Below are 19,633 nucleotides of genomic sequence, written 5' to 3' on the forward strand. Positions count from 1 at the left end.
TTCTTTCTGTATGTCAGCCACATGTATAACTATCTCTGCCATAATTAAAAAATAATTGGAGTCATCCCTCCCGAGCATCCTAAATTTATTACAATTAATAGAAATCATCTACTGAATTATTACATATATATCAAAGAAAATTTTATGAGTTTCATTGAATAAGAAATGTGGTTGTGGTAATGATTTGGAGTAGTTAGATCTTTTTTATTTCTTGATATACAATCAATAAAATATTTTCAGCTGTTCATAAAATATTAATTGTACTTTTTGTTTAATGTATTTTTATACTTATAAGATTTTTTTTTTCCCTCCAGAATCTTTTATCCAAAAAAGACTAAAAATGGAACAAAAGCAGAAAACAAGAAAAGAAGAAATAGTATGTGAATTATCAGCAGAAGACAAAAGAAAAGTTATGGCCAAAATTCTAAGCTCAGAAACTGATAGCTGCATATCTATGACATTTGATTCTGTTTCAGATTGTGGTTATAAATCCGGAGAAATAAGTAGCACACTTTCTTCAACCAGTGAAAACATATCAAGCCTTACACCATCTGAATCTGGTTTGCAGCCTTCAAAATCTGAGCAAAATACATGTGATAGTGGTTTCATAACAGATGCTAATACAGATGCTTTCTCGCCATTAAGTTCAGATTGCTATTCATTTGATTCCTGTCAAGTTTTTAGTGGGGACTCTCCCCAAAAAAGCACAAAACTTCTGTGGCAAGATGTTTTCAGCCAAGACAAAGATGGTGACACGTAAGTTGCATTCTTCAGTGAAGGCTGTAATTAACATTCCATTCAACATTATTTCTTTATTTGAGTTGATTACTTTTATACAATGTGCTTATCAAAACTGCATGATATATATATATATATTACAGTCAAAGCAAAAAATCCATTTAGTACTAATAATAACAGGCTATTGGTAATAATAATGTCTTTTAGTTAATGTGATAAATAATGTAAAATAATCAGCACTTAACAGTAAATATTAATAATCACCAATAGAATTTGGTCAGTGTAATTAATTAAGCTTGATAGGTATAAATCCCAAATTCTAGTATAATTTTAATGTCAGTTATAAAGTACATGTAATTACATACATTAGCAGTTTTATTTTAAAAAAAAAAGGGGGGTCTGTGTAAAAGCATGTTTTATTAGAAAATGTGTTTGAATGTTTACATTTTATCAATTTAACTTATAGTTGTTTGTACAATTGCAGTGTTGAAATGACCATCTGAATTAGAATTCTTACGGGCACATTCGCTTAGACTTGTTTTAATATCTGGAACTTTATTGAATAAAATAAAAGCTCACTGTAGAAAGTAAATTGATTCCTTGGTTAAAAGTTAGCTTAAAATGCTGTGTTTTATACCTAATATAGTATTTAGTTAACGTAAGTTTTGTACCTAGTTAATATAAATTTTCATTTTCCTAAGAAATTATAACACCTGCAATATCTTGCTATTACCTTTACCCCTATTTCCCTCTGGTATTCTTATCTGAATGGTTTCTACTACATTAGTATTTTGAGATTTTAAGTTTAAAAGCAGTGCTTTTTTTTTATTATTATTATTATTTGGTGACAGTTTACCCAGAGCATTGAACTTCTTGAATATTTCTGAGACTGTATCCAATGCAAAAGATAATCTTCCTTGCTTTCTTCACAGTCTTCCATTTTAATGTCATTGAAATGTTTTGCTTTTTCCTTTTCATCATTATGTTCCTTCCTGTTCTGTTTGCCCAACACTCCTATTTCTTTTCTTGATTGTGCTGCAATAGTTATTACCTCCGAATCTTCACTTGAATCGCCCATTCAACTTTCCTATTCTCATCAATCTATATCTTCATTATTGACTGTGATTATTATCTGAGAGTAGACATTATCTTTACACAGCAAGATCTTCATTTATAATTCCTCAAAAAGTATCAATTGGCAAGTAAATTCTTAAACCTGCTTTAGCGGTACGACCAAATTTAGTTTCATACAGACTTTGATCTATTCCAAAGTTATGTGTTGGGCTACTTCACACATGGCAGTCTTAAACCAAAACCATGCTGCTTAGTGATTTAAACCCTTAATTGGTAACATGTCTCTTCCATCTGCCCATTTCTTTACCCTATTTTAACTTTGTCAATTTTACTTCAGCTTAAAATTCTATTCTGCAGTATTTTGATTACGTTAACCAATTTGTTGATCAGAGCAATACAGTGCATAGTCCGAAATCCGGACTCGTCGGGACTTTGGCGATTCCGGATTTGGGATTTTTCCGGATAATAGACCATCAGTTTAAATCTAGTAAGATGGCATGTAGAAATTATAAAATTAAAAATATGAAATCGCAATCTATGAAATAATGACGTATTTATGATCTAAAGAGTATCAAAATTTACAAAATAAAAGCTTAAAACTTATTTGTTTACCTTATTAAACATCTCTTTCAATGTAAGTTGTTTTAAGTTGCTTCGTTTTTTTGTGCTAATACTTTCTCTTTAATTCTGTTGACAGAGATACACTAATTATCATAAATTAAGAAAAAATCACAAAAATAGCGATAATTCCCTCAAAAATAAGCCAAACTGTGTAAAATTTGAATATGTTGCCAAGTAAGAGTAGCTGAGTAAAACTCCAATATGCAGATTAGTGGCGCTGCACTCGGAATACGTCATCTGCGAGGAGCATAAAATTGATGTTTGAGAGCAAGCCCACATATTTCACTGTGATAGTGGCATCAGAAATCTGAGATAGCCAATTTGTAACAATGATCTCCAGGCATCATTTGCCTGCAGAACTACTATAGAAAGCCATTGGGAGACTAGAGGCAGGACAAAGTCAAACAGAAGTGGCCAGATGGCTAAATGTGAGTCCTTCTGGGTTCATAGACTTTGGAGGCAATTTCAAATCACAGATTCGGCACCTAGGAGGTTCGGCCAAAGACGACCAACTGCTACGACGAGCACCGATGACCGATATTTGACATTATGTGCACGCAGGAATAGAACCGCTACTCCGACTCTTCTTAGATCCTTCCTTGCTGCAGCCACCGGAAGGTTGATGTCAACGTCAACTGTACGTAGAAGGCTTCATGAAGGTGATCTGTATGCGAGGCGACCAGCCATTTGTGTGCCGCTCACGCCACGCCATAGGAGGGACCGTTTTCAGTGGGCACGACAACAAGTCCACTGGACGCCTGTCAATGGAAGGTGGTTCTGTTTATGGATGAGTCCAGGTTTAGTCTAGAAAGCGATAGTAGGCATTGTTTGATGTGGAGAGAACCTGGAACCTGTTATCATCCGTCAAACATCTGTGAAAGAGATGAATACGGAAGAGGCAGTGTCTGTGTTTGGGGTGGCATCGCTTTGGGTGGACGCACAGACCTCCATGTTTTTCCAAGGGGAACCGTTAATGCTCATGTTTATAGAGATGACATCCTCGATGCTTACATGTGCCCATATGCCAGGGCAATACGTGATGCTTTCTTGTTACAGGACAACAATGCAAGACCACACAGGGCTTGCATCATATATGATTATCTTCAACAGGAAACAATTATGCGCAATGAGTGGCCAGCTCGATCCCCGGACTTGAATCCTATCGAGCATGTTCGGGATGCCTTAGGGAGACGTCTAGCTGCTCTCAATCCGCCCCCTTAGACCCTTGCCACGCTTGCAACTGCTTTGTAAGAGCAATGGCTCTCGCTTCCTATGGAACTGATAGACCGCATAATTGAAAGCATCACGCAACGCTGAATGTGCTCTATTGCTTCTAGAAGTGATTATATTCCATATTGAAGGTACTTTTACTATAGCAAACTGACATCTTCGATTTGTTCATTTTATACACGTGCTAATTTCTATACTACCATAATTGTCTGGTAATTTCTTCTTATGTTATTTTATACCTTACTGTGTGTTGTATATTGTGGGTAAGTTTTATAAAATTCTACATGTAACTTTTTCAGTTATCGGGATTTTTCCTTAATTTATGGTAACCAGTGTAATTTCTTGTTCAGTTACATTGTTGAAGTCCTATAACTGCTGTTTTGAGGATTCCGACTAACTTGTGAATCGAAATTTTCTCGTTTTCAGTAACTTCTCTGTCACCTTCGTCACTATCGGTAGCGATAATTTCTGGATCTAGAACCATACTACAGATTTCTCCATTCATTTAATTGATTGGTGATTGAGAAGCATTGTCATCACAATGAAAACTTCTTTTATATCATCTTCATTTATTACCGCTTCTCCACATTTCTTTACTAAATCCGCTAACTGGAAAATTGCACCTTTGTTTTGCGATATTAGAAATCCTTTAAAATTAGCGGCTGTTATCGTCAAATTTAGCTATCCTTCGCTATACGTATTTGGCTATGCATCATGAGCTTGGCGACTAACGACAAGTTGTTTCGTTAAATTTTATCTTGCTTCTATCGCATACTGAGACAATTAAGCCTGAATTGTATTAATTTAGTTATTTATTATACTTATGTCTATTCCTTGCACATGCTTCAGTCACCCTTTAAAAGGAGGGGGGAGTATATAAGTTATTCCTCCGCCCTTCTAGCGAGCCTTCGTGGTATAGTAGTCTGCACGCTCAGCGCGTATTGACCAATCGCGGTTCGATTCCCGGTGAAGGTGTTGCATATTTTTCACCTTTCCTGCTTCCATAGTACCTAATGTCTCTACAGAACATCCTTTTCCTTCCAGTAAGAACAATAACTTGATTTCTTGGTTAATTTACTAAGCTTAAAATACATTTCTAGCATAAGAACTGTAACACATCTTATTTTTATATGTAGTTAATAGGTATTGTGTGTAAAACTTTCAGGCTTGAGTTCTGACTAAATCAATTCCCACATATACTTAAGCTGTATTGAGGGCCGGCGTTAGATATCTTACCGCCTGATGCAGTCTCTGTGAGTCCTAAATTCTGTGACTTGGGATGGCCATACGAGCCCTGGTACTGGTTCTGGGTTTATGCAAATAACAAATCAGTTATTCTTAATTCAAATAGCCCTAAATGTAATCTTTGGGTCTATGAGTATCATCAACAAAATCTATTTTTAGCACATGGAAAGAAATTTTTGGTAAATTTTTCCTCGTCAACATTTTTAGTGCATTTAACTGAAATCTGTAATCATCGCCAAGTGTACTATCAACATAAAAGGTTACCACACTCCTTTATTATTCAAATGTTAACATAAAAAAAAAATGTTTAGGTATCGCTACATGAGTCATTACTCAAGTTGTCATGTTTTGATAAATATGCGGTAATGAAAGGAAAAGTATAATAAATAATGATTCGCCAGGTTGGCATCAGATCAACGATGTATCTATGAGGAATGTTTCAGTTTGAGGATGTATGCCAAGCAAATGTGCAGAAATGGAGCCAAATTGCTGATCGTACAAATTTATACTAAAATGATCGTTTCTTCAGTAACAAGGTATTTTATTTAGTGTTGTAATACTTCTTTGACGAAATGAAGCAACTCCAATGATGGAACACAGCAATAACTTTTATTTAACACTAAAAAAAATGGTGACATACAAACAAGAAGAAAAAAGAATACTAACATTTACAAATAAATTACGTTCTTCGTGCGAGAGTCGCACGTGGCACTCGAGTCTGGTTTCAAATATTGCCATTCACAAATACCTTAATGTTCATCTATTTAAATTATTTAAACTACAAGATTTTAATATTATTTAAAGTTGTTACAACCTCTCCCCCAATGGAGAGACTTTTGCCAAAGGGAAAAGTTCTGTAAAATTCGAAAGTCTATAAGCTCGGCTTGCTCAATTGCTTAAAGAGAAAAGATAACTTCTCTCATAAGTTTCCAAATTTTCAGGCCGAAAATTTTAAGTTTTAAACAAATATTTTTACACTACATTTAAATAGGAAGAAAAAAGACAGTGTTCAAATTAGTCTTCCCTTTTTTTTTTTTTTTTTGGCGGCGCCTAGATCTCTTCCATGGCGGGCCAGTTTCTCAACTATATTTCACAGCAAAGCCTTTCCTCAGTTCATCTGTGCCTTTCGGATAATATTCATTTGTCATTTGCTTTCGACATTTGTTTTCTTCGTCTATTAGTAGCGGCTTTGATATGAAATCGAAAGCCGAAAGATGATGATAACGTTGCATTGCAAAATGATTCTCAATATTAATTTCTTTTACGTTTTTCAAATTTTCGTAAAAATCTTCCACGTTTAATTCCGGTGATTTAACTTCTTCTTCAAAGATATCTTTGGATGATTTATTTTCTTCCTTCATCGGTTCCAAGATCTTCTCTTCAACTATTTTTCTTTTCCTTTGAGCTCTAGTAGAAACGGCATTAAAGTGGTATCACTAAGATTACGTTCAAGTGATAAACTAATAAAATAAGGCAGTTCAGTGTTAACAGGAAGTAATAACCTGATATCACTAATATTACGTTCAGTGATGAACTAAAATATAAAGCAATTCAATATTAACAGGAAGTAATAATCTGGTATCACTAATATTATGTTCAGTGATGAACTAATAAAATAAGACAATTCAATATCAACAGGAAGCTACATTCAGTGATGAACTAATAATATAAAGCAATTCAATATCAACAGGAAGTAATAACCTGGTATCACTAATATTGCGTTCAGTGATGAACTAATAAAATAAAGCAATTCAATATTAACAGGAAGTAATAATCTGGTATCACTAATAATATTATGTTCAGTGATGAACTAATGAAATAAAAATACGCACGATTATTCGATCTCGGTCGGTGCCTCCAAAATAATTAAGACTGTAATACTTCTTTGACGAAATGAAGCAACTCCAATGATGGAACACAGCAATAACTTCTATTTAACACTCAAAAAAATGGTGACATACAAACAAGAAGAAAAAAGAATACTAACATTTACAAATAAATTACATTCTTCGTGCGAGAGTCGCACGTGGCACTCGAGTCTGGTTTCAAATATTACCATTCACAAATACCTTAATGTTCATCTATTTAAATTATTTAAACTACAAGATTTTAATATTATTTAAAGTTGTTACAGTGTCAAAGTGAAATTAAGAATCGGTATTCTCCAGATGTTTTATTATGCACAGAGGGGGAAATCAAATGCGCCTACGAGGAAAAAAAAAAAAGCCTACGAGAAAAATTTTGTTGGTGGTTTTGAGGTCCAGATTTTGGACTTTGTACTGTACTTTTTTTCATGCTTTGGTATACAAATAGGTGGAACTTCCGTTCTAATATACATATTCTGACCAAAAACCAAACTTTTTCTGGTACTTTTCCGTTTCGCTTGCGCAAATCTTGCCAAGCAGATTTTGTTGGCGACAACATACAGTCAGTGCTTAAATTGCACCGAAGCCCACCGGAGCCCGACTCCTTTACTTCTCAATTTTTAAGATAAATTACAATTTTAGCCGGAGTGCACCGGAGCCCTAAATAAGATGAGCTCCGGTGAAGTATTGACTCAACACTCTTTTTATTCTTTGTAACATTAATAATTACAATGCTTGTGTTTTAGAACATCTAACTCGGAATATGAAGACGGTTTTCTCGTTAAATTCAAAACATAAGAATGCACTTTCCAGTTGCCAGACTCAGAATTACAAAGTTACAAATATTAAACACGAGGAGTTATACACTTAAAAAGCTTATTCAGAAGGTGCCGTAGAAATATTTTAAGCTACATTAAAGTTTAAATGATTACCCGTTGCAAAAATAAAGAATTATAAGTTTCTGTTTTTATTAAGAAAATTCAAAACATTTTATTACAAATGAATGCTTTTTGTTCTATATTTATATTAAATGTACTGTGTATAATTCTAGTTGCACCTTGTAAGATTTGAAATTATTGATGTAATCTAAAGGTGTTTTTAGGTATATAGAAAGTATCTAAAATGGAGAGAGCTATTAAGAATTGCCTTGTTAACCATATTAAATTAAACTAAATTGGTACTTTAGTTATATGAAATCTAAACTTTAGTACTAATAAGCTTGTAATATAGTTTTAAACAACTGTGTATCCTAAAGTTTGATAATATAGTGAACTGTCTTTAAGATTATTGCCCATGGTTCCAGATAAATTCTTCTGTAGAGGTGGTCGTTTTAGCAAAGACGATCATTGATTGCAATTATTAATTTGTGCAAAAACGTGTTCTATTGAAAGCTCTTGAATGAAAATTAAAGAAAAATTATGAAGTGTGATATAATGTAGAATATAAATCAAGTTATAATAATAAAATTATTAATGAATTGGAAAGAATGATGTAGCAGTACAAAATATCTTACAAAATTACTTATTCAAATACTGCTCTGAACACTTAACATTATTACAGTGAAAGTGTCTCATTACTTAAACTACCCAGTTGCTAACTTTTGGAAGTTACTTCTACTTTTTACCAAATTTTTTAAGGTTAGTTTATTTTGTTGAATACTTAATTTGAAACTATGCACAAAAAATAGGCATACTGTGTATGGAATTTTCACCTTTATGGTAAAAAGTGAAGAATCAATGCAAGAGTTTTTCAATAAGCAAAAACTAAAGGGACATATTCCTAAAAAAGTGTTGAAAATTTAACTTTGAATTAATATCCGTTTCAAATGCTGTGTTTTGATATACACTTACCTTTGAATTCCTAGTTTGGGAATACCATTCCATCGAAAATTTCAACTTAACTGAAGTTCAAGTAATCAAAGTGTATATGTACAGTGTGGGAATTATGTAATCAGAGTATATATTTAAGAAATAGAAAAGATGTAGTTCATACACTAATGCAACTTCCTGTCACAGTGCATATGCGACAGATATTTAAAGAGAAATCTTGTAAAGGTCTCTTTTTGGCAGAGCTCTAAAAGTAGGTATATTTCTTTTATCTCTTTCATGTCACAAAAATGTTTTTCTTTGAGAGACAATTTTAGTTTGGGAAAGCAAAAGTAATTCTAAGGAGACAAATCTGGAGAATGTGACTAACTACAAAAATTTAATTTCAGACAGAAGCAGCTCCACGAAACGGTTTATGACAGGTTGGAAGCTACATTATCATACAATACAACACTTAGTTGTTTCTGATTCAGTAGGCTAAAATTAAAAATCTTCTGTGTAATTCTCAGGTATTTAAATCAGCTATTCAGCCAAACATTTAAAACTGCAGGATTGTTTTTACACCTCATTTTGTAAGATAAACCTAATATCACCAATCTAACTCCTTTTTAATCTTCCCAGTACAGAGGGAAATTATCTTGTTTTGGCTTAGATTCCAAGAATACTAAGGGAGTACATATAATAATAGCAAATGAACATTGGTTTGCACTACGATTTGATAGTTTACAAAGTAATGCATTAATAAAAGTGAAGAATCAACCACTGCTTAGTTTCATACGGACTGTGATCTATTCCAAAGTGATGTGCTCTATTTTTTATTATTTTTTCATAAATTGAATTCTAGTGACCATACAGTGGCTCCCAAAAATGTTCATACACTTATGATTTTCATTGAAATAGGACTCTATCCATTAATTAAAAGTAAACTTTCTGAATGAGATTTTAATAAGATCTATAGTCTATTCATAACAAAATTACATGAAGAATTTTTTAAATATAGTAAAACTTTATTTTTAAGAAATTAATAATAAAAAAAGACAAACATTTTATCTCACAAAAGTCTTTGTACACTCAAATATTTTTGGATAAAATATAAAATATTTTTGATGTCATGTTTTCATACTCTAACCTCCAGTTCTTTCCATTTGTGTTCTATGGGGTTTAAATCTGGCGACTGAGGTGGTGCTTTCAAAACCTGTGGACAATTATAGAGGCACCACAGGCGAACGTTGAGAGCCATATGCTCAGGATCGTTATCATGATTCAAAATAAAGTTGTTTCCAATACCCAAATTTTGGGCTGATATTTCTAAATTGTGTCTTAAAATGTTTAAATAAGGAGAATAATTCATTATGCCATCAATAAGTACCAAATTACCTAGTCCTGTTGCTGCCGTGCACCCCCTACACAACACCACCTCCACCGCCATGCTTAACTATTCCAAATAAGTTCTTAGAATGAAGTTCCGTATTTTTTCTTCTCCATATAGATATTCGACCATCGGAACCAAAAATGTTAAATTTGCTTAATCAGCTAATCAGCAAATAGGTTATTATTCCAGTACATTTCGGGTGTATTTATTGTTGATTTTGCAATTGAAAGCCTAAAATTTCTGTTTTTCTCCCTAACAAAAACTTTTTTACGGGCAGAATGCCCATGTAATCCAGCTTTTCTGAGAACTCGTCAAACAGTTTTAGGTGAAATTGAAGTAGGAAACTTTGCATTAAATTCTGCAGAAACTTTTATAGCACTCAAATGTGGGGTTTTCACAAATTTTCTAATATTAAATCTCTCATCACGTTTAGTTAACTTTCTCGGTCGACCTTTTCTTACCCTGTTTTCAATCTGATTTTCTTCTTTAAAGCGTTTTATCATATACTGCACTGTAGAATGGGATAAATTAACTAATTTAGTGATATTTCGAATTGATTTCCTACTACTGTGGTGAAAAATTATCAATTTTCGAATGCTGTTTGTAATTTTTTTACGACTGCGACCCATTTTTCAATAATATATAGAATATTGTCAAGTAAACAATAAAAAATTAAAGCAAACAATTTTTTAAATGCCACCACAATGCAAAAATTTTAAAAAGCGGCAGATGATAGTTCTGATTTTGTTTTTATCCAAAAATATTTGAGTGTACAAAGACTTTTGTGAGATAAAATGTTTGTAATTTTTTTTATTATTAATTTCTTTAAAATAAAGTTTTGCTGTATTTTAAAAATATTTCATGTAGTTTTGTTACGAATAGATTATAGATCGTATTATTAAAATCTCGTTCAAAAAGTTTACTTTTAATTCATGGAGAGACCCCTATTTCAATGAAAATCATAAGTGTACGAACACTTTTGGGAGCCACTGTATGTGTTTCAAACCAAGTGGATAACATCTTTTCAATATCATTCAGCTGAGCTCGTGATAGACTGTGTCTTGGCTTTCCTTAAACAGTTGAGTTTACGTTGAGAGAAGTTTAAGTCCTAAGTTAGACAGTTTAAACAGTTAAGGTCCTTAGCAGTTGAATTTAACATATTTTATTCTACAAACTTCTTTAATAATTTTATTAGCAAATTCTCTACCATTGTTACTTTGCAAGATGAATATTCTCCAAATATTGTGAACGCGTCCAGTGGATACTTCACAACTTCCTTGTCCATTTTACTTTTAGCGTTCTTAATAGAACAAGTTTTATTAAATGATCTTGATAAACCATTATAAAGTTTTAGTCTGCTTGTGATTGTATATCAGTGAGATGAACTTGGTGCCTTGAATTTAATTCACTGTTGTTAATTGGTTTAACAACATAAAATCTTTTCTTGGAATGTTTAGTTATTTTGACAAGGTTCACTTTAACTATTTGATTATAATTCCAACTGTAGTGTTCTTACACTTTGTCTTAAATGTTTTCATCATTCTGTTTCACATACCATAGCTGATTGTGATATGAATCTGATGAATTATTTGAAAATGCTCCTCCAGAATAAGTGTAATAGATAATCAACTTTTTGTTTTCAACTGGAACAATGAGTTTTTTAACACTATCAATTCTTACTATATCATATATTCTTACTATATATATAGTCATTGATAATCTTCTGGTGATTTGCCGGAAGTCTTCTCTCTGCTTTCCTTGTCCCTTCTACTTTTACAAAAAATTGCTCGGTTAATCTTTGGATTATGGTAACTTGGCGATTTTTTGGCGAAATTTGATGACCAACCCTTCTACAGCAACCTGCTAGTTTTTGTTTGGATGCCATTTTGTTTTCACAAAGTAAAGGCAATTTTTTTTTTTTTTTTTTTTTTTTTTTTTTTTTTTTACTCAACATTTTTTTTCCAACAATCTGCTAGCCGAATTACGCATATGCTAGAACTTTTATGTAACAAAAGTGCTTAATCATGACGAAGATTAGGTGCGAAATTGGAAGAATGTGCAGAATCGCCCACTGCTTGCCGCGTTTTTAAGAATTGCACATACACTGTATCATCCATGTACACGTCGACCTATTTTCACTTAAAAAAAATCCCAGAATGGCACTGCGCACACTCTTGACTTTATCCATGTACACTGCTAAAGTCCTAGCTAGTAACCTTTATCGCCTTACCGAAATGTCACCAAAATAACTGTTACCATATTCCAAAGATTAGCCAATTGCTCTTATAAATAACTTATGGTTTTTTATTTGAGTATGTCTAAATGATCATCAAAGCACGACTTCTTGATTTCTAAATTGTCATCCATTATGCTTATAAATGCAGTAAAATTTGTGAGAATTTCAAACACGTTACATGCATGCTGGCAACTGACAACAAAAGTAACGTCAAATGGACAGTATACAGAACATAGAACAATTGAAACTTTAAAATGTGAAATATGTATAAACATCTTGAAAAATATGGGCACCTTTATCTTAAAAAAAAAAATCAGCCGATTGTGTCTTAATTTCTGCCAGCAGATGACAACAAACGCACATGCTCGAAACAGCTGTCATATGTTCGCGGAATTATTAAATGCTGATTCCTGGGAAAATATATGTAACCATAACTGCAAATCTCAAACTGAGCACATTGAAATTTATTTCATTTTCTGCTCATTGACAGAAATTATTGACAACCAGCTCATGTGCTATATTCTCATAAATTATTCACTTCAATTGATTTATTTATACATTATTAATAAAAAGCACACACACACATATATATATATATGTGCAAAAACATTATTTAGATCAAATTGGTCTTACAATATTGTACTAACTACCTTGCTTGTTAATTTTATATATACATATGTGTGTATGTGTTCAGAGTTTTTCAGTTAACAAGGTGCCAAATGTGGTGAGGGAGTAGCAAAAAATTATGGAACGAGACAAAATCAATGTCAGTGTAGTACTGCTCAGCATCTAGATTTCTGCTTAACCTGTTAACGGCCTCACTCTTTCACTTGAAAGAAACGAACAAAATTTTTTTTTTTTTTTTTAAATACGTACTGTTGCGAAAACGCATCGTCAGTCAAAGTCAATTAATTTTGGGGAATCCTTTCTCATTTCACTTGAGGCCAAATTCTGAAAGAAAGCTTGTCGGCCAACACAATCAGTATATGAAAATGAAGGCTGCAAATTTTCAGAATATTCTTCTCTGTTTTCAGAAATCCCAGTGCAACACTTATTTAAGAATTTAACAGAGAAATTTTGGAGTCTGTGGCAATTTTAACAAAGTTTCCCTACACGTGATTTAGCAACATAAATAAAATTCACCTGACACCATTTCTAACTTTTTACTTGCACTCTATATACATTGAAAAAAATTGTCCAGAAAATCTACAGCATCCATATATTTGTTGTAATTTCCGGTACACTTAGGTTACCTTACAGATACAAATTTGTTTTTGTCTTGATTACCTCTTAGTCATGGAAGGTGGATAAATTATATCAAAGTTGGTTGACGTAAGTAGGATGGACTTGTCATTTCAGTGAATTATTGCAATGCCTTGCTGTTTGACAAATGCAGTGTCATATGTTCCACGTTCTTTTTCTATTTTGTTTACTGGTGTAATACGACCATTTCCTAATGTGTACTCAAATCCTCCTGCCGCATGAAATTTCAGCTCATTCATTTTCAACAACACTATGTGTGATGTAAAAAAATTTCTCAAAATATATGTAATGATTTGAAGAAACTTCTGCTGCGCTTGTTGCAATATTTCCATCTTGTCCAAAATAAGTCGATGTCGTTGAAAATTTTCCGAAATATACATCAAAATAATATAAGCACTCTTTATACGAACACAAAACACCAAACGTAGTACTCGAAACGAGTGGGTTTTTCCTTTGAGAAACATTTCACATGAATGTCTACAAAAAAAAAAAAAGGTATCCTCGGCTCATTTATAGAAAAATGTGTTGAAAAGAACCTTGTATGACATATTAGCATTTATAATAATATAATAGAGATGAACCTTGGCCAGTTTTTTAATTTTATCCGATTCTTCATAAATCATAATGCTTCATTCAATGTTAAAAACCATTTTTTGAAATAATCATTATTTTTGAACAGTTGTTTTGTGGAATCTGTAATAAAAGTAGCACTGTCTATGAAAAATCTATGTGTACTAACAAAGATATAACACTTTAAAAAATGCATATTTGTACTAACAAAAATAAAATAATAATAATCATACTTTTTTATGCCATTGTTCAGTCTGATGTTTGCAGAAGATTGCTGTGTCTTCATAAAATTATTTGATCGATTGTGTGGTACTGTTTTTTTTTTTTTTTTTTTTTTTTTTTTTTTTCAAAGTTTTTTTCATTTAATTCTGAGAGATCTACTCAAAATTAAAAGAAAAAACTTTGCAAAAAACAGTTCCGAAACAATAACTTATTTTTTAAAAAATTTTAATGTGAGAGAAACAGCTTTTTTTTTTTGCCCTGGAACAATGAAGTTTTATCAAAGAAATAATACAGAAGGCAAAAAAAAAAAAAAAAAAGAAAGTGTTGTGAAAATGCAACATAAGTTGTTAATGCCGCCACGTAATCACTATTGTATTTATATGACAGCTAGGCACACTATCCAGAAAATTCATACTATGGTTCACTAATAAATAAAATCACAAATCCCTCTTTCTACACCTCCGAATACCCACTGCCCCTCAATAGGATGGCCACGGTGATGTTTCCTTTTGCCGAAATTCAGTTCAACAATTTTCACCATTTTATCTTTCCCCCTATCTTCACGAACCGATGAGCTCCAGCAAAAGATTTTTCAACGTCAACAGGGTTGCCATACTCGGGACCGGATTCAAATATCACCAAAAGTTGATGATCTAGTGAAAAATTTGAAGCATAACAATAATTGCCAAAATATTATGATACAGTTTAGTTGAAGAAAAATCCAAGGGAAAAAAAATAGCGTGACAGATATTTGTACAATTAGAAATTTTTAATGTAAATTAAGCAACTTACCAAAGAAATTAGAAAAAATAAAATATCAGTTAGAGAATTTATGGAATTAAGATTAATGCAGAGGCATGAGACTGCGGATATCATTTAAAATATCTGAAAAGATTTGTATTGTAGGATTCTGCTTCTGCCATATTAACTCAAATAAGAATCTAATTGTTACGTTCACTGTTTCACACTGTCCTATAACTTTTCAGAAGTTAGAGTATGATAACTAGTATCAGAATCAATAAAATTATACTTATGGTTAACGTAGAAATGTTCAAATCTGGATCTTTGCATCTCCATTCTGGTACTTCTTTTGAATTGAAGTAGAACTTCATTTTATGGTTTCTCATGCACTTTCTTCCAATGTAAATGATTCCTCATTCCTGAAGAAATTGTATGGAAGATGTTTCACCATTAGGTAAGGTCCAAATTTTCAATTGCATGGTAAGTGCAAGAATAATAAAAACAAAAATGACCATTGCATCTTTAAAATGTGTATTCTCATTGCCAATTTTGAAATGCATTCTTTTACTTTTTTAAAATGTAACAGTGTAACAATTTTAAAAGTAAACATTGGCGACTTCCCACAAAATGGATTATAAATTAATCAGTAATTAATTTCATGAAGCTGTATATATATTATTGTCATTCTTATTTTATGCCAATATTCTCATTGTGTATAATATCCCCGCTTATGTAATACACATTTGCAGTTACATAAGTACACAAAATTAATTTGCAATTACATAAGTATGCAGAAGCCATAACATTCTTGCTGAAATCCATGAATTGGACCATTAGAAAAAAATGTAGTTCTTCCTTTTCCTGACCTGTATTTCTGGCATTCTAACAATATTCACGAGATTGACTTACAAAATAATACTGTAAATAATATATACAGAAAGAGATAATATTAAATATTGCTGTACTTACAAAGTTACATTTAAGCAATTTATGTGTTTGACTTGCATACTTACATGAAAGTTCACAAAATGCATTACTTATGTAATCAGGGAGTTATTGCAGTGTGTAATATTTAAAATACATTTGTGTATTTCTGAAATATGCCAGCATTGTCAGTAAATATTAATGTTTATTTTTATTTATATAGGATTCTTCACTTAGCAATTGTAGAGGCTTCACTTAGCAACTGTAGAAATATAATATTTCCTCTTATTCGGTTAGCTCCTCATCCAGATTTTTTGGATATAAGTAATGATCTTTATCAAGTAAGTATAATATTTTTTAATGTTTTCTCTTTTTGCAGAGTTATTTACAGAGTAATTAAAGAGTAACTCGGCTTTCTCATTTTCAGTTTAAAAGTTTCCTTTTTAGCTGTTAAGTAGTAGATTAATGCCATTTTATGTCCTGAATTTTATCATGATTAGGGTATAGAGTCTTACCTAGGGTAGAAAATTCACAAATTTTCATGAATTTTTTTGGAGTTTCTCAGCTTTTATGAATATCAAATTCTTTTGCAAACTTCAAATAAATTCATGGCATTTAAATTTTTTTGTACTATTTTCTAATTGTTTTTATATTTGTTAGATTCTTTTCATGTTTAAATAATTTTATTTTCATGAGTTAAACATAAAAATATACTGTAAAGTAATTTTAAACTGAAATCCAAACTTAAACGTAGAATTACCATTCAAGACTTCCAATTAGTTTTCAAGTCCAATCACAATTTTCTGGAATTTAAAAATCATAATTTTTTAGACAATATCAATTGCCACCCATCATCATCTTATGTTAAGAATAATATTCAGTGAGATTATGATTTTAAAAAAAGTACACTGAAAACTAAGATCCCAAGCAGTTTGATTCCTGAATGAGTTATCTGAATGTAAAATACCTCAAATGATGACGACACCAGTACAGTCAAAAGTCGTTAATTCGGACACCCATAATCCGGACCTGAAAGCTACAAACTTTCTGCGCATGCGTCGCGTCCACGCATGCGCACAGGCGTTTACGAGAGCGCGTAAGACCTTTACGGCTGCGAATATGTTTGTGCGTATGCACGTTTAATGTGTAACGGAGTTATACACTAAGCTAAAATTATCTAATTCAGTTAATGTTACAGATTGCGTTGTTCCTTAATCTTCAAATTGTTGAAGGTATTCGTGGTTCATTTTTGTTTACTGTTACAACTTCGCTAAATCGAGACGAGCAGATGAATAAAACAGAATTAAAGTTCTTACCTTAATAAAGTGTAATCCAAGCTGCAGAGGTAAGGAACACGATCATTGTATTAGCAAACACAAAATAACATATTTATTAGGTATATGAAGAAAAAAAATATCTAGAGATGATTACAAGCGTTGTTTACTGTCCATTGCATAACGCGAGAAGTGAGTCATACAAGGAGAGAATGTTTCTCCTTGTTTTTTGGATCAAGTCCAATCACAGTTAGCGGGGGTGAGTGGGGGGTTGTACAGCCTCATCGCCTCCGTTATTAATTGCTCCACAATCTCCTACTCGATGAGCTGTTCTGTCCAAAGTAAGCCCGATTCCTTTCAATAAAAACTCCAGCTGTTGTCTTGGCAAAGGTTTTGTGAACATATCTGCATACATCATTTTACTGTTGCAGTGTATTAATTTAACAATTCCTTGATTTTGTAGATCACATACGTAATGATATTTCACATCGATGTGTTTGGTGTAACTGCTTCCTTTCTCTTTTCGGGAAAGATTTATGCATGATATATTGTCCTCGAATACGATGTTCGCTTCCTGTTGAGCGAAACCTAAATCTCCCATCAGTTGTCTAATCCATTGTAGCTCCTGCAATGTTAAGGCTAGAGCGATGTATTCGGCTTCTGTCGAAGATAGGGCGACACAATTTTGTTTCTTGCTTCCCCATGATACCGTACTGTTTCCTATTTGAAATATATATCCGGATGTGGATTTTCTGTCAGAGGTATCTCCTGCCCAATCAGCGTCACTATAAGCTTTGATGACTGGTGCACCATTGGATTTTAGATGTAATTTGTAATTAATTGTAGCTCTCAAATATCGTAAGATTTTAATGATACGGTTCCAGTCCGATGTTGATGGATTTTCTACTTTTCTGCTAAGTATTCCAACAGAATTTGCTATGTCAGGTCTTGATACTGTTGCTAGATATAAAAGTGCTCCCACTGCTTCCCTATACTTCCGATTATCGGGGAAAATGTCATCCTGGTTGTTTTGGTTCTTCGTAAAATTTGTAGTCATGGGTGTATAGCTTAGTTTCTTTGGTGACTCTCCGTCGAATTTTTCGATCATACTCTTAATCTTGTTAGCTTGATGAAGTTTAAAGCTTCCGTCTTTTTCTCTTTTGATTTCAATTCCTAGATATGTAGACACTTCTCCAAGATTTCGAATGTCGAAATATTCTTTGAGAATTCGTTCAACTTCTTGAATTGATTCGCACTTGTCGCTCGCGACTAATATGTCATCAACGTAAACGATTATGTAAGTTCTTGCGTTTTTCTCGATTAGTGTGAAGGAACATGGATCAGCCTTTCCTTGAACGTATCCTTGTTTGCGCAGGATTTCAGCTATCTTGTGATTCCAGTTTCTGGCTGCCTGTTTTAGTCCGTAGATACTTTTATTCAGTTTACAGACTTTATTTGCTTCTGAAGCAGAGATGTAGCCTTCCGGTTGCTTCATATATATATCTTCTTTCAGATCTCCATATAGAAACGCTGTTTTTACATCGAAGTGATTTACGTGCATTTTCCTTTGAGCTGCTATTGCCAAAATAGTCCTTATTGTTGTATATTTTACGACTGGTGCGAATGTTTCGTCGTAGTCGTGCCCAAATTTTTGGCAATATCCTTTAGCTACTAAACGAGCTTTATATCTGATAATGTTTCCTGAAGCGTCGGATTTTGTTTTAAATGTCCATTTGTTTCCAATTGCTTTCTTTCCTTTTGGAAGATCGACTAGTTCCCATGTTTTGTTCCTCTTCAGTGCTTCCATTTCTTCTTTCGTAGCTTTTAACCACAGTTCCTTTTCTTTGGTAGGAAAAGTTTGAAGTTCTTCCCAGTCTTTAGGAACTTTGATTTCTTCGTTCTTAGCCATGTATGAGAATCTGTTTGGTGGGATTCCTTTAGTCGTTCTGTGGGATCTTCTCGGTAATGGGGGAATTTCTTCTGTTTCAATTACTTCCTCTGTAATATCATTTGGACGTGGTTCTTTAAAAGGCCATTCTATTTCCTCATGCTGATCATTTGATTGACAAGGCATTTCTTCTTTTTTGTTTTCATCGAATATTACGCTTCTTCTGATCACAACGTTGTTTGCATGTGGCATGTAAATTCTATATCCTTTAGTACGGTCACTATATCCAACAAAAATTCCTTTTTCTGCTCTTTCGTCTAGTTTGCTTCTTTTCTGCTTTGGAACTCGACAATAAGCTGTGCTGCCGAAAACTCTGATATGGCTTAGGTTCGGCTTCTTATTATTCCATAGTTCATACGGTGTTTTTTCAACTGATCTTGATGGTAGCCTGTTTTGTAGATAGGTGGCTGTCATTACGGCTTCACCCCAAAATTCTCTTTTGAGTCCTGAATCGAGTAGCAGGCATCTTGTCATTTCCATTAAG

General features: G+C 32.8%; 1 protein-coding gene across 1 annotated transcript in view; it reads left to right on the top strand.

The window, feature by feature from the left end:
* Positions 1-19,633, top strand: part of LOC118196152 (NF-kappa-B inhibitor cactus-like) — a 53,985-nt gene that overhangs the window by 10,892 nt on the left and 23,460 nt on the right. Inside the window, exons 2-3 of the mRNA XM_085815637.1 lie at positions 315-756; positions 16,151-16,268. Coding sequence (XP_085671763.1) covers positions 341-756; positions 16,151-16,268 — 534 coding nt within the window. The 5' untranslated portion in view covers positions 315-340. The remainder of the gene's footprint in view (positions 1-314; positions 757-16,150; positions 16,269-19,633) is intronic.

Source organism: Stegodyphus dumicola, chromosome 4 (assembly GCF_044657685.1).
Source record: "Stegodyphus dumicola isolate Sdum_Otavi_A_Nest chromosome 4, ASM4465768v1".
In the NCBI taxonomy this organism is placed as follows: Eukaryota; Metazoa; Arthropoda; class Arachnida; order Araneae; family Eresidae; genus Stegodyphus; species Stegodyphus dumicola.